Source organism: Carcharodon carcharias, chromosome 13 (assembly GCF_017639515.1).
Source record: "Carcharodon carcharias isolate sCarCar2 chromosome 13, sCarCar2.pri, whole genome shotgun sequence".
NCBI lineage: Eukaryota > Metazoa > Chordata > Chondrichthyes > Lamniformes > Lamnidae > Carcharodon > Carcharodon carcharias.
Window position 1 is genome coordinate 18,123,338 of NC_054479.1, and position 22,496 is coordinate 18,145,833.

The 22,496-nt window shown below is 39.5% G+C and overlaps 1 protein-coding gene across 11 annotated transcripts in view; it reads right to left on the reverse strand.

The window, feature by feature from the left end:
• Positions 1 to 5,806: 5,806 nt before the first annotated feature.
• git2a (G protein-coupled receptor kinase interacting ArfGAP 2a) overlaps positions 5,807 to 22,496 on the reverse strand; it is a 79,372-nt gene continuing 62,682 nt past the window's right edge. For 8 of the 11 annotated variants that reach the window (XM_041202438.1, XM_041202440.1, XM_041202447.1 and 5 more), the window contains 4 exons: positions 19,170 to 19,252; positions 17,435 to 17,623; positions 10,670 to 10,733; positions 5,807 to 8,722 (listed from right to left, as the gene is read on the reverse strand). In XM_041202438.1, the coding sequence (XP_041058372.1) occupies positions 8,510 to 8,722; positions 10,670 to 10,733; positions 17,435 to 17,623; positions 19,170 to 19,252 (549 nt within the window). In that variant the 3' untranslated portion in view covers positions 5,807 to 8,509. Of the gene's footprint in view, positions 8,723 to 10,669; positions 10,734 to 17,434; positions 17,624 to 19,169; positions 19,253 to 19,309; positions 19,361 to 20,619; positions 21,899 to 22,496 lie in introns of those variants that run through there. The other 3 variants (XM_041202446.1, XM_041202445.1, XM_041202444.1) reach the window with 2 other exon arrangements.

Consider the following 22,496-nt stretch of genomic DNA (forward strand, 5'->3'; position numbering starts at 1 on the left):
TTTCTCTGAGATGGAGTCAGCAGGCCTGAGGCTGTTTGTATACCTGCATTCTAATGGGGTTTTACAATCCTTGAAGTGGTTTAGGGAAGTTAAAACAAAGTAGGGAAAACTGAGCCGTTGCCTAGTAACAGGGGGCCCACAGAGACAGGGAAAAACAGAAAAGCAGTTTGATTTCATTTGGTAGGACCATTCCTCAGAAACTGCCAGAGCAGATAGGAAGGGTGCAGGTGCCAAAGCAAAGAAAGGCTCAAAAACCAGGGAGTTGGGCAGAAGTTGGTCCCAGGAAGACAGTGAAGTCAAGGAGTCTGACCCGGTCTTGTTCAGTGGAATTGAAAGTAAGGAGCAGAGGAAAAGGCTCCAAGTTAAAAGACAAAGCTGCGAGGAGCAGAATCAAGGCGAAGTGGGCTTGCCAGAAGCCAGAAGCCAGAAGATCCAAGATGACAGTCAAAGTTTGGTGACTCCTTACTACGGGCCTGTGAAGCAGTGGTGTCCTGCTTGGCACAGCTGAATGCCTGAGAGTGGGAGGGTGAAGCGTGAATGCATGTGGAGACCCAGGGGAGGAAAACAGCGGAAGGAGAGTTCAAACTTTGGAGGTGGATCCTTGTTGAAGACGTCCAAGTGAAAGCGTCGTTTGGGACAAAATTCCAAGTTCTTCGAAAATTGAGCTTGGAAAACCTCAGGAGAAAGACAGCGTTTAGTGAGACCAGTTAGCTCAAGGTGTGACAAGTATCTGGGTGGAGTTGATGAGAGATCCATAGCACCTGCTTTGGATGGCACTGTCACTTGGTTTCAGAGTGTGGTATGTCTGATCACAGGTTGCCTATTGGTTTACATGGATTGTGTATTTATTGTGAACATTAGAATATAAGATAGATTTTGTAATTTGTGTTATCCTTACGAACCTGTATATCTGCAAAGGTATCGTTATGGGTGAAGGAGTATTGTAATGTAGTTCATTTTTTCTTGTTTAATATTTTATTCCTTTGTTAAAAGTTCATCAGCAGACTCTGTGACTCTGTTCAGTAGTCATTCACCACATTTCTAAACAAAAAATAAAAGTTAGTGTCCTTCAAGCCAGGTTCCAGACTGGGATAAAAACAAAAAACTGTGGATGCTGGAAATCCAAAACAAAAACAGAATTACCTGGAAAAACTCAGCAGGTCTGGCAGCATCGGCGGAGAAGATTCTGTCGAAGGGTCATGAGGACTCGAAACGTCAACTCTTTTCTTCTCCGCCGATGCTGCCAGACCTGGAGTTTTTCCAGGTAATTCTGTTTTTGTTCCAGACTGGGTTCTGACTTGTCCAGTAGTAACATCAGCTGGGCTTATAACACTAATGTCTACAGCGAGTTCCAGATTTCCAATCCTGTGTGTGTAAAAGTGCTTTCTGATTCCCTCCAAAATAACCTAGCTCTAATTTTAAGATTATGCCCTCCTGTTCTGTATTCCCTACCAGAGGAAATAGTTTGTATCTACCTTATGCATTTAAATGCTGGAGTAGGGCTTCAATCTTCAACTATTAAAAACTGATCAGTCTGATCCTTGGCCTACAATATTGGTGCCTTGAAAAGATTAATCCTGTTCTCATTAAATTAACAATACATGCACACTTCCTAGGATGTGTAGCTGGATTATGATCAGGACAGGAAATTCTTGCTGATTTAACCTACCCCCCTCTCCCTACCCTATGGCCTTAGGGTCAACTGTAGCAACGCCAATACCTCAGCTAAGGTCCACCAAATCTGCCAAGAACAGAAATCAAATCTAGGGCAAAAAACAAAACACCGCAGATGCTGGAAATCTGAAATAAAAAACAGAAAATACTCAGCAGGTTTGGTAGTATCTGTGAAGAGATGTTCCTGAACTCATTTGTGACATTCTCTAAAATAATTTTTAACATGAGTTTTATGTATGGACGAGGATATACACTCAGGGTCAGTTTCATAGAATGATTACTTTAATGCATTGGATTGTTTTTTAATACATATTTTAATTAAGGTTAGATCTATTTTGCTTAACATACAATGTACCCAAAATGAATTTCTGTATGGACAATAAAGTGAAATTGAATCGAATAATCTAGGTTTGGTGATGAAACTCTGTCCATGACGGCAGTTGAGCTCAATTACCAGCTGAGACTGAGTTTCCAACATCGTGTTTTAGAAGAAGCAGCAGCAGTTTAGGTAGCTTTTACTTCATTATAAATTTACACAAAACTCCGTGTTGAATATAGTGACGTGACCACCTGGTCGTTTCAAATGTTAAAGCTAAGTTCAAAGAATCTTGAGTGCAATGACAGACAACCGCACTGACCTTAAGGATTTGTAATGTCCACAACCTGAAAATAGGACAGCAGAGTGTCCACGATGTAAAAGTTTCATCCACTTGAAATGTGCTCACATTACCAACACTGGAGATACAACTAGATACACCGCAACAAATACTGCGGCTCCCAGTTGTTTTGCAGTAATTTAGTATTTAATGGAAACATTCTGGGAAAGAGGAGGTTACCCAGTTCGTGAAACCTGATAATCATGAGTGAGCTATGATGTGCTGCTTGTAAGTGGTGAGGCCCAGGGTTAACTTGCCTTCTGAATCTGATAGAACAGATTATTTAATATTTTGGATGTAAACTTACCAGAATTTGCCTTTTACAGCTATAGTACCTCAAATCCGGCAACCTCAGGACCGAGGCAGTGCTGGATTTCGGATAGGGCAGTTTGGGCCGTGGGCTGGGTTGGTGGTGTCAAGGGTCGCTTGGAGCATGGGATAGAGTGGTGTGCAAAGCAGTGAAGTCGATAACTAGTCTGGAGCTACACCGTGCCAATGCAGCACCAAGCCACATTGTTCAGGTAAGTTATTTTTTAAAAATTTTACTCAATTAAAATTGATGAATGGAACATTGGGCTGTAATCTCCTGGCTCCCCAGCATCAGATTTGGGGGTTCCCCTTAGTTGCGCTGGGGAATCCATCTTGGATGTTGCCAGGTAAGGGTTTGTACAGCAATTGCCCAGAAGTTAACACTTCCTCTGGACAATTGCCGGTTTAAATTGCAAACTTCAGATGGTTCCAATAGGGTTACACCAATAGTTACTCAAAAAAAATTAAAACCTCTTCTAACTTCTGAATAACTATTGTAAAGACCCAGATTGACCCCATGGGACTCTCCCCTCAATGTCATTAGTACACTACTAAGAGATGACCTTAGCTCAAAAGAACAAGATGTAGAATCAGTTGGGGTAGAGGTAAGAAATAGGAAATGTAAGAGTTCACTTGTGGGAGTAATTTATATGCCCCCTAATGGTAGAGTATACTTGAAAAAATAAATGGGGCATATAAGAAAGGTACCACAATAATCACGGGTGACTTTAATTTACATGTAGATTGGGCATATCAGATTAGCCTGGAAAATTAGCTCATAGACAGTATTTTGGACAATTTCTTAGAGCAGTACGTTCTACAGCCAACCAGGGAGCAGGCTATACCATACCTGGTAATGAGCAATGAGAAATGAGATAGGATAAATGAATAACCTCATGGTAAAGGAGCCTTTAGGTGACAGTGATCATAACGTGATAGAATTTCACGTTAAGTTTGAAGGGGAGAAGTGTTGGTCTAAGATTTGTGTTTTAAACCTAAATAAAGCTAATTATAAGGGTATGAAAGCAGAGCTAGCTAAAGTGAACTGGGAAATTAGGTTAAAAGATAGGACAGTAGAGATGCAGTGGCAGACTCTTAAAGAGATATTTAATCACCCTCAGCAAGAATTTATTCCAGTGAGAAAGAAAAACTTTTTGAGAAGGATGCATCATCTGTGGCTGAACAAAGAAGTTAAGGAGAGTATCAAGTCGATAGATGCACTAAACAAATCTGCGAAGATTAGTGGTAGGTCAGAAGATTAGTATGTACATGTTCCTTCTGTCTGCAAAGGGCCCTATGTATTAATATATGCAGCTTCCAATACACACAAATGTGCCACACTGCGAGTCCTATTGACAATCTTAAATTGGTTGTCAGTGTAATTCTTAGCACACTGAGGATTATTTAGCCAACAGATATAAAAACAAAAAAACTGCGGATGCTGGAAATCCAAAACAAAAACAAAAACAGAATTACCTGGAAAAACTCAGCAGGTCTGGCAGCATCGGCGGAGAAGAAAAGAGTTGACGTTTCGAGTCCTCATGACCCTTCGACAGTTCTGTCGAAGGGTCATGAGGACTCGAAACGTCAACTCTTTTCTTCTCCGCCGATGCTGCCAGACCTGCTGAGTTTTTCCAGGTAATTCTGTTTTTGTTTTTATTATTTAGCAAATGTTGTGCGATCACAGAATCACATCTAATGTTGAACACTTTTTTGAGTTTTGCAAGCAGGGCTGGTTGGTAACCGTCTATATCCTGCCTGTTGCGAACAGTGGCTGGGACATACTATTTGATAATGTGGTATATGAATTTCAGTGCCAGTGTGTTGCTAGTTATGTAGGCTGTACGTCCCAAAGACTGATGGATGGGATCAAACAGCATGTCCCAGCCACCGTTTGCAATGGGCAGGGTACAGCCCAACCAGCCTGTGCTTGCAAAACCCAAAACAGTGTCCAACATTAGATATGATTCCGCGTTTGAGGATTATTTAGCAAATGTTATCCAATATGCTAAGAATTAGTCTGACAACAAATTTAAGGTTGTCAATCAGGCTGTCAGTGTAGCACATTTGCTTGTACTGGAAGCTACATATATTAATACACAGGGCCATGTTCTTTGCAGACAGAAAGAACATGTACATACATTGTGCCTGTTTCAGCTAAACAAAATAAGTGATTACATTTCTTGCTGAATCATTCCTCAGGCCAATGCCTTGACCAGTCAAACAATGCTTGGCAGTTAGCTGTCAGTCACCATCAGTGGTGCATTCTCCACAGCAATGTCACTTGCCAACCAATCAGCACTCTCTTCACATAGTATGAATTGTTTTCTCCCTCATATATTGGTATTCTTGCAAGTGTCCTGATGAGTGCAAGACAAAAAGCCTAGACATGTCCCACCCCCCCTTAAACCAGCTTATATTTCACCTCTTCTCTATTTTTCATTAGTTCTGTTGAAGAGTCATACGGACTCGAAACGTTAACTGTGCTCCTCTCCGCCGATGCTGTCAGACCTGCTGAGTTTTTCCAGGTATTTTTGTTTCTCTGGATTATTAGTCTGGTGACAATACCACTACGCCACCGCCTCCTTTAAGGGAGTCAGGAGCTGAGTTACTCCCACAGCATTCCCAGCTACTTACGTTTACTCTAGGGCAAACAATAACATCTTCATTTGAAAATCCTCATCCTTGTTTTTAATCCTTCCATGGCCTCACCCGCCCCAATGTCCTCCAGCCCCACAATCATCCAAGATATGTGCTCATTTAATTCTAGCCTCTTGAACATTCCCAATTTTAATTACTCCATCATTGATGGCCATGCCTTCAGCTGCCCAGACCTTACGCTCTAGAATTCCCTGCCTACACCTTTCCACCTCGCTTTCCTCCTTGAAATTTACATCTTTAATCAAGCTTTTGGTCATCTGACCTAATATCTCATGAGGCTTGGTGTCATACTTTGTTTTATAATGTTCCTGTGAAGCACCTTGGGACATTTTCTTACAAAGAAGCTAAACAAATAAAGAAGTGTTATATGATCCAATTTGAAATATTTAAATATACACAGACAAATCATTAATATTGATCTAGTTTTGTGTAAGTTACAGTAAATAAAAGTCTAAAGAACGAGTGGAGTACAGGAAGAAAATAAAGAATCTCACGGATACTGTATGTACATCATGTAATGTATTTAATAAAGAATAAACACATCATTACAAACTGTACACGATTCCATGCTTAGTTGGTTTTGAAATACCATTAGCTGCTGAAAGTGACACAAATATTACATAGGAAGAGCCACATGACAGTTACAGTGCAAAGGTATGTAGGGGATTCATTCATTCTGGGACAGAAAAGTGAAAAAAAACTCTTAATATACCCCCAGCCCCCATTCAAAGGCTGCTAGTTTCTAGAACAGAGAAGAGACTTGCACTGGAACTAATCTATCAAATTTCATCCCAGAACTACATTGGTGCCTAGATTTCATGCTGTAGTTTGGTGGTGCCAATTCCTGTGTAGTCATTTATAAGGAACATTTAATTACTAATTCATATTGCAATACAGTACCACAAAACCCACCCTCACCTGAAAATAATCTTTCCCTTCATTTTTCATGTTCAAAATAAAAAGGTCCTGAGTACAACCTGCAAGAATATACTAATCCACTTGCCTCAATAACAACTACTAACCGATCTACATCATCTTACTGACTTTTCCATTCTCCCACTTAGAACCTAACCAGAAGTTCATAAACATCGACTCTGCCATCACTATGCTCAGGAAAAAATTGAAGCAATCGTGATTAACCCCTTCTTCATTAACTGTTTTTATTACTTTCTCTCTCTACATTTTCTCCTTTACAAACGACTATAATGACCTGGGAAGTTTCCCACCCTGACCACCTCCCCCCCACCCCCTCATAGCTGCTAGCAATGACACTCTGAGTTGCTGGCAGGAAGTGCACTTCTGGACTGGTCCTGCCAGTTCAAATCCACACCATATTTTGCATTGCATTAGTCTAGGTGTGATTCAATCATCAATACAAAGTTGACTGGGATGCCCAGTTTAACCATTTCAAAATCACTTGCATAAAAATTTGGTAACTTCACCATTCCTCCATCTGCTAATTCACTTGCCATCAAGGAGAATTGGAAGTCATAGCTGCACCAGGCCAAACGAGGTTGTGCTAGTCTCATCTGTTATGGGTTCTACATCAACAGGTTAAAAACCCATGCCTGAAGGGTTCTAAACACTGCAGCTGACTGAGAGAGACAGTTTCACAGAAATGGGAATTTAATGCAAAAAGTATTAGATTATAAGTTTCACTACAATTTGCTGACCATTTCACAAATTTGTTAACATTAAAGGTTTAGCGATGAAAAGTAGATGATCTTCCTTAGAATTAACTGACCAAAAATGCTGTACAACAACAGGCTAAGGATTGATGATAAATAGCTTCTGCATACACGAGCAAGACATGAAAATGCAAAATACCTTCCACAGAAAAAGCATAATTAATCTTAAGGGTTGGTTACACATTGCATAAATACAATGCTGTCAGTCATGTAGCTCACAAGCTGTAATATTGAGATGCAATTTGCATAAAACAATGATTAGTACAGCTTTTAAATCAATTACACTTTGACCAATCTGATTTTACTGATTTATACAGCCCCTGGTTTAAAATTTGTGCATGTGGCTGAACGAAGGAGCTTGGTTAAAACTATTTACGTACAAGAGAATTCATTAGCTATTATTTAAGAAATTCTAATGCTCTTTTGAAGCACTAAGAAAAACTAAAAACAGTATGCCATTATAAAGAACTCAGACAATTTCCTGCTGACAGAGCAAAGTACGTGACTTTTTAAAAACTTTGATGTGGCTCACTTACTAAAGCTAAGTAAATATGGACCTATTCTCTGTAAATATTTCATAACTTTTTGAATGGTCTGCTTCTGTGCCGTACAATTCAGCCCATTGTATCTGTGCTGGCTCTTTGAAAGGGCTACCTAATTAGTCCCACTCCCTTGGTTTTTTCCCCATAGTCCTGCAGTTTTATTTCCACTTCAGGTAACACTCATTTCAAGTTTCTCCATTCGATTAAAAAAAACAAGTGCTCAGCAATACCTTTCAGTCTTTTGGTTTCAGCTAAAATTTCTGGTCACTTTCATAACCGCAGGTAGTTTTAGCATTGCAGCCCTTCAACTGCAGCCTAATACCCGATTTTAATCCCTCTCCTTTATACAATCTGAAGACTTTCTAAACCCAAGTTTGACATCACCTATCCAATACGTACTGATTTTCCCTGCCCTTTACCATATCCATTGCAACTTGAGTTTATTTCCCTCACTAAGGGTCTTGTACCATTAACAAGTTTTCTCAATAATTAAAATCTTATTTATAGCTTTGGTGAATAAAAAAACTCCTTTCTCCACCGCCTCCCCCACAGCCAATGCAACAACTTTAAACAATATTTCCCCTGACTTTGCATTATTTAGGAAATACTGCTGACCTTTATAATGGCGGAAGAAATGAAGTTTAAGTTTCTACATATTTCTGCTCTTATCACTACACTTCAGTTATATGCACAATTCTAACCAGTTGTTGTCTGCCTGCTTTAACTCCCAGAGAGCAATATCTTGCCAGCGGGTGTTGAGGTCAAACAATGAAAATAGCACCCAGAAAAAATAATATAACTCTGCTGCAAACATATAGGCAGAAGGAAGATTATTTTAATATTCAAAAATTGTAAATAACGTTATTAAAAAGCATGCAAACATAATACTGACAGAAAGCCCAGAGCAATGCTGGTACATATCCAGAACAGTTTTCTTTTATATAAAAAAAATGTTGTAAATAAAAAAGGAAAAAACTAATTAGTTATTGTTTTCTTTTGTTGTTATAGTAACAAGTTGTTTGGCTGCCTTGGCAATATCATATGCACACTGGATCACTTGCTGTGTCACCAGTTGGATGTCAGTTACGGGACTGGGCTCTGCAGGCAGTGCTTTCTTGCATTCTGACTGGAGTCTGTATGCGCTAGAAGTTAATAGCCTCAGTGAAGCCCGAACCATCTCTGAACGAGGTTTCTACACAGAGAGAAGCATTCTTTATTTGTTACCATCCACACAAGCGAAAAATATACACTCTACAGGATTTTCCTGCCCCATCCACCGCTGGGGTCGTCCGGTCCCACCTAAAGTCAATTGACTTTTGGCTGGGCCACTGCATCCTCCGCAGCAGGCTCACCACAGCAGGGCTGGAAAATGTTGGCCATTGTTTTCAAAGTCCAGAGAATATGACAAAAAAAATCTGACACAATACTGGGATATATAATAACTTTATTTTGAACAGTTGGGCTTCTGATATGCAAAGAAATTATTGGCCATATTTAAGAATCTCCACACCAAGTTATGAAGAAGTACACACAGGTAGTGATCATATTAACGTTTCAGGTCGATGACCTTTCATTAGAATAGGAAAAAGCTAGAACAGGTATCAGGTTTTAAGCAATTATAGAGACAAGGAAAGAAGAGTAGGTTGGTGGTGGTGGTGGGGGGGTGGGGGGTGGAGAAGAGAATGGGTAGGAGTTGGACTTAATTGAAATTGGTCTACTGAACTTGCTGTTCATGATGCAATCTCCTACAGTGGGGAAACCAAATGCAGATATGTTGATTACTTTGCAGAACAACTCTGCTCAGCTTGCAAGTGTGACTTAGAGCCTCCAGTTGTCTGTCATTTTAATTCACCACCCCATTCTCACTCTGACCTCTGTGTCCTTGGCCTCTTAAACTGCCCTAATGAAGTTCAGTCAACAGCACCATATTTTGCAACTAGGCATTTTACAGACTTCTGGACTTGACACTTGAGTTCAACAATTTCAGATCATAACTACTGCTCCCATTTCTTCAGATAGCAATTGCTGGCAATGATCCTGGTTATGTCATTTTCAGACCCTCTAGATCCATCTTTTGTATATTTTCTTGTCCTCTAACCACCCTCTTTTGGCTTGCACCATTATCCATTTTGTCATTTAATCTGCCCTTCCTTCCACCCTATCACGGACATTCCCTCTTGTTCTTTCTTCCCTTGCCTCTGTACTTACTCAAAAGCTCTTGCATCTCTAATATTTTCCAGTTTAGATGAAAGGTCATCAACTTGAAATGATAATTCCATTTCTCCCTCTACATGCGCTACTTGATCTGCTGAGTATTTCCAGCATTTTGTTTTGATTTCAACATTTGCATATTTTCCTTTTATGTGGAGAGTACATTCTCCTCTAAGAAAGACATCACACTAACCTAAATCCAGAGGACAAGTTGGCAGTAGTAGTTCTGGAATTTAATCAACTAGACTACAGCCACACAGCCTACTAGACAGAGCACCAGTAAATTTGTCACTGCTTTACTGTCAAAACCAGTCTATCAATCAAGGCATTAGCTTGCAGGATTTACCTGGTACCAAGTGGGAGCAGTATCAACTCCCAGTCGCAGATTTGTCACTCCATGTTTGATTAGTAGTCATGCCGGCAGGTCAACCACTAAAGGTACTCTGAACTATTTGCAGACTTTCCTGGCTTTGTATCGGATCAATGAGCTTGCCAAAGAAGGCTGTCTTTGTTCAGTATTTCATCGCCAGGTGTGACATTGTGGAGCCACTTATAAACAATAATTTGAGCTCTCACCAGGAGACAGTAGATATAGTACATACAGGTTGTCCTACAACATCCTAAAGGGATGGAATGAGTGACCTTTCAGATCCCCAACTTTCCACAGCTTTCACTAGACTCATGCTACTCTTTTCCTTTACAACCTGAGCTAGCAGCTTATGTCTTCAAACCAATCATTTTGCTTGCTTGAAGACTTAACTTTTTAGAATTAATGAACACTTTAACCTTTTTGATCTAATAACTTAATTTTATTTTCCAAATTGAAGAAATTCACACTGAGTTTCACACAAACTCGACATCAGTTGAAGTACAAGGTTTTTGTTCAAAGAAAACAGGGAAACCAAATATTTTTTTAAAAATGACTCACCTTTGGGAAAAGAGCTGCCATCTCAGCTACAGCAACATGTATCCTTTCCGAGCAGGGCATAAAGCTAACGGGTGAAATAGTAAAACAGCAGAGGGTAAAACAGGGAAAAGGGGAAAAAGAGAAACCATTAATCACTCAATTAATATACTGGTGTGTGATTGGAGTTAAAGCAACATTCAAGCAAGTCTACACTAATAGTATGCCACTGAACAAATTATACCAGGGATTGAGATGGGACATGCAATGCCAATGATTCTCTACGGCAGGGTGTCCAATCTGGCCCTCAGATAAACGGGCCCACAAAGCCCACCTCATACACGTTTAATTGTGTTTAAATTTCTTAATAAATGGTCTGTACTGATTGAATTTTGTACATCTGGAGGTTTGGAAATGGCTGTTCTTAATGCTGTTGCCTCACTGGTGGATAAATCTTAGGATGAGAACATTGTTAGTACCTATGGCTTAAATTAAAGGAACGTTGATTTAAACTTGTGGACAAGACCCCATGATATATCCATGAATGGTACATGAAGGCAGAAAGTTTGGGCATTGCCTCTGAGATATATATTTGCTGAAATTGTGGCAATGGACTTTGTATCAATATCCACTTTCTAATTAGGATGAACACTCACATACTTTTAAACCTCTTCTGCTAACAATGGTATTGGGTTCTCTAAAAGCTTGGTGAGTAAATGACTCTTCTCCGCCGATGCTGCCAGACCTGCTGAGTTTTTCCAGGTAATTCTGTTTTTGTTTTGGATTTCCAGTGTCCGCAGTTTTTTTGTTTTTATTTATGAGTAAATGACTCGATGTGTGACACTTCCTTTGTATGGTCAGTTTGGTCCCAATATACAAGACTGTGTAGAGTTAGTCGACCTCATCCAGGGCAATATCTGGGACATTACAACTGGTCTGAGTATTTTTTGGTGAGAGTTCTAGATTGCTATCCAGTCACATTTGCTGGATAGTTTTCATTTTTATACGTCAGGTGAGGACAGGATTAAGCATGCTTGCGATGCCCTTCCCTTGTCAATGCTTGTATCCTAGATTCACATGAAGAATGGACAGTTGTTCAAGCTACAAGATCCCACAGAACCATATTCCAACATGAAAATGCTTGATCACATCTGCCCCTCCCATCCGTATCCCAAGTAAGACCCTTTATGGAATCAACTTTCTTAGGGTTCACTTAAACCAGGCTCACCTGTGCAACATTGAAATCTAACTCAGTTAAAAATCTCTCTCAAAATATTGCAAAATATGCATAACATTATCCCAGTAATAGGGCATAACCATCAACAGAAGCAGAACAATATTTTCCTACATCTCTATCAACTTTCTCTCCTGAATGCATGATTAACACTTTGTTGGTGTTCATTTGATACAACTACCAATAACCTTATGATACCTCAGCCAAATGACCATCCTAAAGATAGCAGATAATCAATTTGCAGTTCAGTGTCAATGTAAGTTATTGCACTAAGAGTTGTAGGAATAAAATATATTACAAATAAAAATTATGCATCAAAATTAATTTGTCTGATTAGTTAAGTGTTGTTTAATATTTGTGATGAATTTGAGCTTACTAAAATAAACTTTTCTCCACTTTTCCCTTTAGACATTCACCATTCTCTAGCCAAATAGATGGATAGTGACTTCTACGTACTGCTGTAAAACCAGCATACCATAATGGAATAGAATGATTTGCCTCCCCCTGGGGAGGAGCACTTGGCCTTCACTCAGTGCCATCTGAACAGCATAGCTAAGACACCAGGATCGCACCATGGAAAGGGCTGTGGACATGAAGCAGGCTTCCACTTCTTCCTGGAAGACCAGGAATTAGCAATATTTTGAACTTTTTGAGTGGCACAATGGTTTTATCACTGGACTAGTGTTCCAGAGGCCCAGGTTAATGCTCTGGGGACCTGGGTTTGAATCCTACCATGGTAGATGGTGAAATCTGAATTCAACAGTAATCTGGAATCAAAAGTCTGATATGACCATGAAACCATTGCCAATTGTCATAAAAACCCATCTGGTTCACTGATGTCCTTTAGAAAAGGAAATCTGCAGTCCTTACCTGGTCTAGTCTACAAGTGACTTCAACCAACAATGTGGTTGACTCTTAAATGCCCTCTGAACAAGGGCAATTAGGGATGGCAATAAATGCTGGCCTAGCCAGCGACACCAACATCTTACGAACAAATGCAAAAAAAATTTTCATTGATATGGTAAAAAATGGTGACGTGTCAAGTCTACAACAACTGGTACAGGGAAATGTAAAATCTATAGCAAAGAACGAAATAAATCAAAAGCCCAACTTCACCACCCCTATATGTAATGAGAGTGGACTTGGTAAACAGACACAGAGGGCTGATGAAAAGTTCAAGTTTTTCAAACAATAGGGTGTCAAAGAAATGAAATGTACTGATTCTGACCTGAACGGTTTTCCATTAATTTTTGCAATTGATTTCTGAAATCATTACCCTGTTCACCCAAATCCAATCTTTAGCCTCAACTCATGCAATGGAGAAAACAGAGCAGATAGCCGCAGAATTCCACACAAGTTTCATGTCATCCAGCAAGAGGGATTTGACTCAGTATAGGCCACATTGGAATCAATCAGCTTTCATTCCATCTACTTGGCGTCTCTCCCAGAAGGCAAAACTAATCACAATCACAGCTAGCAGATTAAACAGTCCTTCGGCTTTTGGACTAAAAAGATGTTACCAGCACAGGATATATGTAAGCAGTGCATTAAAAGGCCAATCCAAAAGCATCTATATTCTAGGTAGTGCTGGTAATTACTCATGATGTCAACATTTGGAAAATGTTAGGAGGGACATTAATGATTGGCAGGAGTTACATACATTGTAAAATTTATTTAAATAAATCTGTTAATTTTAGGAATAATGAAATGTTATTTTACATGAGAATTTTACTTCTTTTCTTCCCCCCATAAAATACAAAATATTGCTGTTGGGTCCCTGCAACACTTCACTCATGTAGCCATTCTTCATGTGCAAATATGAATAAAGTATAGGAAGCTATTTGGCAAAGGAGCATTGATCATTTTCTCATCTGACATCCACTTGTGATGTATCCAGCATGAACACTGAACTCTAGTTGAAATTGCCCCCTTCCCCTAACTAAGTGGGCAAGAGGTCAGTTGAACGTTATCATGGCTGAGATGAGATAACTTAACACAGACGGGATCCAACCTGGGATTTTCCAATTCTGTATGATTTAATACCATACCAGACAGTCCATTTACCCACTAAGTCATCAGGGAGGCGCACACTTTTAAATTAAGCGCCAGGTCTTGTTTCTAGGAAGTCACAAAACTACAGTATGGCTTTCAGAGGCTACTCCCTTAACAAAAGGATTTTGGTGACTCATTTTTGATTCTGGAGAGTTGGCCACATGGGTGTCTGGTGTACAGGCAATACCAACACATTGAAGGCACACTCCATGACAACATGTGATCCATGCTGGAAATAAATCACTTTGATCAACAGTAACCAACAGCCAAAAGTATTCATGTAAAAAAACACCTCTTGGCATACACTGTCACTTCACAGAAGTGGCCATTTTTAACCTCGACAGTGACATCAGTTCTCAAGGACATCACAGCTAAATCACATTCTGTCCTCACCTGACGTTCACACATAGACACTTCCTAGCAGAGGCCACTGGATGCAATTAGGGGTGAATATCATGGCTGCTTTTGTTTCTTGCTTGCTCAGAGCCCTGGTAACCATTTTAACTGAGATAAGCTAAGTCAGTACAGACCAGAGACCTAGCTCTGGAACTTTCTTTTTGCATGGCTTGTTACATTCTATGCACTGAACTTATGAACTGAATCAGTGGAAAGCTAAAGCCAGAGAGGCTACCTTTTTATCCATTATAATGCATATAACCGTTACTATTTTTAATGTATTGCCAACTCAATTTGCAAATGCAAGAAACTAATTATTTTGCAATTTCTGGCCATTGTTAAGTTTGTGTGCACTATTTCTGTAGCGGCCACTGGATTTCATTTTCTTTCCACTAGACTCATTACTTCTGTTAACAAACCCGCAGTGACAATCATGCAGGGAAGAAGAGAAAAGATGGAGTGCCTGGGAGGCAGAGACAGAGGTCAGAGTACCAGGTGGCAGGGTCAGGCTGCTGCTGCAGGGTCAGAGGCTGAAGGGAAGTTTTGTCGGCGCGCAGAACCAATGTACTGAAACAGCCAAGGCTGTGCCTGAATTTGCGCAGGCTCTCCCGTTCAATCTGTCTGCTGGAACGGAGGGAAAAATAAGGATCGGAAGCAGAAAGGGAAGAGAAAGGGAGAGAAAAAGAAAGAAGTGATTGCACAGATGAAATCAAACTACAAGTGGAATGAAATTAAAATGAAAGACTTCAAATGAAAACAGTGTGGACTAGCAAATAGCAGAATGCACACTAGTCTGACAATTCCAATATATCCACATACATACTGCAAACTTAGTGGTAGATTCAGACCTATTTCCTTTTTATTTTTCCATTTTGTTTGAATGTTTCTTAAACTGCTTTAATAACAAATGAGAATGGTGAATGTAGACTTCTGAAAAAAGGACACTGCAACGGATCAAAACATATCTATGGCTGCATGTAAACACATTACAGACTTTTCACATCATTGCTCAGTTAGTCGACTTTGTAGGACAGAACAAATTCCAGGAAGAAAAGATGGGCATCTAATGTAGGAGGGGCTAGAATGCTAGTTTATGCACACGCTTTTTGTGCCAAAAATAGAGTATCACATGTTTAGTGAAACTAATAATTTAGTTTCCTCAGCCTATTGGGTTCAGTAAGTCCTCCAAGTCAGTATTCTCTGATATCATGAAGACTCTTGATATTTTTTGATGAGTTGGTGCATAAATGTCCAATATGGTGTGGAAATAAGCCACATAAACCAGGACAATCCAAGGTTTGAACCCTGGCTACATTGATCTTAGTTGGGGTGTGCTGTGGGGATACGTATAGTTACCTCTGCATTCCTGGGCCAAAAAGAACAGAAAAAAAAATTATCCATAGAGCTTGCCTAATGGCTCAGCAAGATTATCTAGTGACTAGATGAATGAGCGTCCATGAGATCTCAGGTTCAACCCTTAGGGGGGGAGGAAATTCCCCTTCCTGCTAAGTGTCCAGTGATCTCTGCTGGAGTATGTGCACCTGTGGGCAGCATCTGGCTTGGCTTTGGTGGCCAAATTTCTAAACAATTCTCACTTACACGACTGAGATGTGAATAATGGTCACTTGGGTGAGGCAATAGAAGTGGACTGTGGTAGCACAACTCAGCAAGGAGGCATCACTTTCAGGAAAGAAGTGAGAAATAAACAGATACATGCCTGTGCTAGAACTGCAAATACATGCTAGTATCAGGCTTTCTGCAATCAAATTGGTGTTTGGATTTATGCGAAGATTTTATTAAAAATAATGTTGAAAGGCCCAAGTGAAAGTTTAAGGCCTAAAGCCCAGAACACCACAAAGTTTGAAAAGAAGAACAATGCACAAAAAGTGTTCATTTGGGCAAAGTACTGGATGGCTGTCAGTACTGCTGGGCTTATTAACACTAATCAGCACCTCCAGCGAAGGAGGGGGAAGAAAATTGGAAAAAAAAATCACAAAGCAAAGAAATTCACAAAACAACAATTGTGCACAGAACTGGATGATTAAAGGGAGGTGTGATGACAATAATAGCTCCCAATACTGTAAGTTGCAAAAATATCCCTTTGTACCATTTAGAGAGCTGTCAAATCACAAAATACATCTAGTGGGATCACGGAGTTGAAACTTAGATACTGCATTTGCACAAGCAAAATGCCCACATCCCAGAAATGAATTTTAAAAACTTCCATTTTCACGATGATATACAAGATATATAGGAGATGCTTAGACTACAGCCAAATCCTAAGGGGTTAAGTAACATTAACTTGTGCCATTATACAAACACAATAATTTGGTTACAGTCTTGTGATACTCACAAATATCTCAACTAAAAATAAAAAATCAAAGAACAGGATGGCACAGTGGGAAAGACACTGCTTTCACTGTGGGATCTAGGTTCAAATCCAGTCCAGGCTGATGAGATGAAAGTGACCTTTCTGTTGGTGGTGGCCATCACCATCATCATCATCCACTATGCCATCCCTTCACCCTATCTCCTCAAAAAAAAACCGATGACCCCTTTTGTCTTACTGCCCCATCTCCAACCTCACTTTCCTCTCCAATGTCCTTGAATGGATTGTTGCCTCCCAAATCCTTGCCCAACTTTCCTACAATTCCATTTGAATCTCTGCAATTAAATTTCTGCTCTGACGTAGGACCCGATTGGAGCCAATTAAATTCACAGATAATATCCTCTATGACTCTAGTACATTCTCTCCCCTTGACATCTTAGCTGCCTTTGATATGGTTGACCACAGACATTGTTCTCCAACATCTCTGCAGTCCAGCTCACTGGGACTGCCCTCACTTGGTTCCACTCTTACCTATATGATCACGGTCAGAGTACCCTGAGTAAAGCTCTTCTCATTCTCGAACCATTACAACCTGAATTCCCAAGGACATCGTTGGCCCCCTCTGCCTTTTCATCAACATCATCTGTAGCTAATGTAACAGCATCCACATGTACACTTTGTGACATCCATCTCTATGTCTCTACCATCTGGTTAACCTCGTATGTTACTGGTGCATAAAAAATCCATGCAAAATAAGAACTAAAAAATAAAGTTTTACCTGTCATGCTTGTTTTCCTGTGCAGCTCGCAGCAGTTCCTGAATGTTTTTGGTGATTTGTTCTGTTTTCCGAATTACATCCTCCGTGCTTGGGAGTGTGGAGTCTGGTTCTGCATCTGGATTGTCTAGCTCCAGCATAAGGTTCTCTTCATGCCGTCCTATGCTTTTTAGCTTACCCTTTCGGCAAGAGCTTACATTAGGCAAAAAGAAACAAACAGGTAATTTAATTTGATTGAGAATTATACTGTCCTCTTACAGGTAGGAACTCAAATATACTGATCACCTTTCAATGTTAAAATTACTCTCAATAATTTTTGGGTGAAAAGTAAGAGAACACTTGTTTCAAAAGGATAACAACATTCCATTTATATTATGAATAGTATGATTCTGCATCATTTCATACTGGGCCCGGACCTTTCCCAGATGTCAAGACAGCAGTCCATACAGGCCTCCAATGTTAAACCTTTAGCCTTGCCAGCAACACTGCTTGGTCTTTCCAAGGCAGCAAATAAATACATTCTGAGAGGGTGTTTCTTGCTCTGGAGGCATGGAGATTGGGTCATTTTTATTCCAGACTACTTCAAAACATAATAGTTGCATTATATAGGACTGACAGCTTTTAGAAGTGCTTAACCAGGCTGAAGATAATTCTGTAAAGTACTAACAATTTTTTTCAGCTTTTAAAAATGCGTTTACTTCTGTCTTTAACAGCTGCATGAGTGACATTCTACTGGTATCTTCACACTAAGTACATCATCTTTATTTCCATAAAATTCTCTCTCTTGAAAACATTCCAGCACTGAAAAGTCAAATCAATTCAGAGTAATGTTTAACCACCATCATTAAGGAAATAGCTTGCCCAAAAATATTGATTAGCCATTGTTGTGAGTAAATATATCCAGATGCTGCTCTCTCTGCATAAAAACAAAAGGCAGATTTTCTACTCTGTTCCTTCCTAGTCTTGTAGGTGGCATGGTGTTCCTCAGGCTTCAATCAATATCACTAAATTTGAAGAAGCATACAAGAATAGTAAATCACAGGATACCACTTCCTCAGATTCTCTCTCCTTTTCCAACGGGATGCAGCCGAGTCTCCAACTGTTGCTCTTAGATCACAACCTAGAACTTAATTTGCTGATAAATGCATGCAAACTGACAGCCTATGGCACTGATACAATACACCACACTATAATAATGTTAAAAAATACATAAATGGAAACCGAGGGAAACCTAGACAACACAAGATAAAAATGTGTATCCACCATTATTTCAGACATTTGACAATTAGTAGCTTAAGCCACTGTACGTTTTTACTTGTTATCAGAACTCCATTCTCATTTTAATGTTGTGTCACCTTCTGGATACCATATGTTCTGAACATATTCTATTTTTTAAAATTATTAAATGGACACCAAGCCAAAAGATCTTGTGGCAAGTGCTATTAGTGATTCAATGGAATTTCCCACTAGACTAAAAGCTGAAAATTCATATCTTTGCAGTATGATTCATATGGGTACTTCATAAATGTATTCATTATACCCACTCCAAACACATCCCAAGAAGCTGTCCTTCAAGTCAATTACCATAGCTATTAAATTATTAAGATGATTATTCAGAGGGTGAATTTCAAAGCAGTAACACATGGGGTTTGAACATTATTTCTAAGCCATTTTGAATTCTATATAGGTAATCGTGCGGACCTTCTCTGTGCCTTATTGTGCTATAATTAATTCATACCCAGCCTCATCTGGTTCCAAGTCGGTTGCTGTGTTATCGTAGTCACTGTCCGGCATGCTGTTCTGTTTCTCGAGCTTTGATGCCTAAAGAAGTTAAAACAGATCCCAAGATACAAAAAGCATAGTAACTCCTCAAGTGTTCAAATAGATCGTATATCACCTAATAGTTGTCAATCTTGATTCAGACAGAAACTAAAAAGGAAATGCAAAATGTTTGATGTCAGTAACACAAAAAATGCAGCCAGGGTTAATAACTAATCAATATTAAAGCAATTGCATTTATGCTTAAAAAGAAGAACGCCATTTGTCATTCCCAAATTATAAATTTGAAATAAAATTATTTGCAAGTCTTTTGAACCAAGTTTTGCTGTGTTGCCATTTGAACATATTTTGACATGAGGGGTTGTGGGGGGGGGAAGAAAAAGAAGGAAGGTAGTGTGGTAAAAGGGAGTCTTTGCTTCTTGTGCCTACCATGATTTTTAATCGCACTCCGGGGGTCTATTGTGTACACCATAATCTAGAGAAAGTGTTTGAAAGTAGTATATTTCTCAACAGAAAATATCCTGATAAAGGTTATGCATTGCAGTTACAGAGTACAAATGATCCCCATTAAAAGCAGATTCTTATGAACTTGAGACAATGAAGGCCAAAAATGCAGCAACTGAACGTCAACTTGCATTTATTTGGCAATTTTAATTGGCAATTTTAACAAAGTAAAACATCCCAAGGGACTTCAGAGGAGTGTTATTAAACAAAATTTGACACTGAGCCACATCAAGAGATATTTGAGCAGATGTAGATTTTAAGGAGCTTCTTAAAGGAGGAAAGGAGGGTAACTTCAGAGCTTAGGGCCTTGGCAGCTAAAGGCACAGCTGCTAATTGTAAAGCAATTAAAATTGGGGTGCTCAAGGATCCAAACTGGAGGAGCACAGATATCACAGAGGACTGCGGGACTGGAGGAGATTCTAAAGACTGGGGAACGGTTGGGGGGGGGTGGGGGGGCAAATGGGCAAGGTTAAAAATAATGCCCAGCTTGAAGATTACATTGCCCTCATGAGAGAGCCAATTTTAAGAATCATGTCTCACATTTTAACCCTCACTTCATATTTGTATAATTAGTTTAGACCCTCTTAATTATGACAGATGTTATTTTAATCAGCTTTTTTATAAATGCAAGTAATCTTCTCATTCCAGTTGAATTCAAACAATCTTTTTGAAGAGAAAGATACAGTTAAACTAAGATATTTATAGCTGGACTACCAGTCACTTAAGTGTATCCATATTTCTCTTAGGTTTGTATATAGCAAAATTTTATTTGAAACTCAGTTATGAAATTCAACAAAATTAGCAGTTCGTAAGTAACACATTGTTCTAGCACATGACAGAAAAACATTTAACATGAATCAGCTTTCCATTCACGTAATTTATTTTTAAAAAATGGACAATCTGACTTTGGAAGAAGAAAGTTTATTTTAGTTTTAAAATCAGTAGACTTAAGAGTGAATACATGCTACAATGTGAGATAAATCAGACCATGCTCAAGGCAGGATGCTAATGAAACTGTGGCTGGTACCATCTTTACAGTAATAGGCTGCCCAAGAATGATTGTCTAGATAGATTATATTTTAACAGAAAAAAATTAGTTCATCCAGGCATCTGCTTGGAGATTTTGTGGATCCCTGTAGCCAATGGCAACTCAATTGCTACAAGGCTCTTCCCATATTGGAATGGAGCATTGCATAAGGCCAGCACAGATGATGGTTACCCCTCTGGTTTAAGATGCCACAATCACCATGACTAGGCTACTGGACCATGAAATCTTTGGTAGATAAATAATTGGCACTATTTTAAGGGCTCCTTCTGTTCCACTAGCAGCCAGTCACAGTTCATTTAAAGCAATACTGAAGTCCAAAAACTCCTTAGTGATGGAAGCATAATTAGAAAATGGAGCAAGCTTTTGAAGTCAACTGTGATCTTCTTCTGAAAGCTTTCACCTCATGGTACAGCAACCAAGTTGCATGAAGATCCCAATTCACATATATGCATACACTACGTAGCATTGCAATAGAAAATGGAATTTTTTGTTTTAATTTTAACCCATTGAAAAAGTACATCAGATTTTCCAAGTTAGATTATGGGGGTGGAAAAGGAATGTTGAACACAGAAAATCTGTACCCTGCATTAATTTAAGACAATATGTTTTAATCTTTAATTTCAGAATGTCACATGTATGCCACCAGGAACATATCCTTTATTTTTTTTATAAACACACATTATCCTTTCAAATTTAGCCATCAATTGCCAAATTAGAATATTTGGTATAAATGACTCAATGTTATTTCCCCCTTTGCATCACTCTTTGCAAGAGTAAACCATTACAGCTGGGCTCCTCTGATGGCTGTGTGTGTTAATCCAGTGCGTAGAGAGACATATAAACTCAGATCATGCCCGTTCTAACCCTGAACTACGATTTAGCTGATCTCAGCCAGCATGGAGTTTGGGTGCTATAAGTGTCCTCAGTGTCTGGATTTGGTACCAGCTAAGGTTCTTGCTTCTGATCAATATCCAGCGATCCATGTTTGAAGTGTGGACTTTGGGTAATGACAGGATTGATTTGGCTGCGATGCTTGCCAATGTTCAACGTCAAGGCTTACACATGTAAAATGGCCATATGAGGTACTAAAAAGCGACCAGTGCTCATGGAATCATACGACATCAAGGAATCAGTGCCTGCAGGAGCGAGGAGGGGAGAAAATTGGGAAGAAAAAATTATAGCCACTATAATTATACTGAAAGTTTCTTATTCAAATTTCTCACATCCCTTCTTGAATGTGGTGTATGGCTCCATGGGCTCAAGTAGCGCTTCAGTACCTTGCCCAAGTGGCCATTCTTCACATATGAACTCAGGCAGAGTGTCTGCAGGTGATTTGCCTGCATCAAAGCTGAGCTTAAATCCAGTCATCACCCAACACGCTCACCCCCATAAAAATACATATGCCAGTTAATAAACAGGATCTCAGGCCCTTTAGATCCATTTCCTATCCCAGGTGGAGGCCAGTTGTACTCTAGCTGAAATTAACTAATTCAACAAGAGACCAGAGATCGAACCTGTGACATGCCTGCTCTATATGCTCAATACAACACAGTGGAGTGAATTCACCCACTAAACATCAGGGCAGCATGACAATATCTCTTGAATGGAGATCTAATACCTGTGCTGTAGCAAAGGGTCAAGCTTTGATGGCTGAAAGGATAATTAAGCTTGGTGTGCATTGCGACCTGTGGTTTGGGAGCAAGCAGGATTAATAAACTGAAAAATAAAAATGAA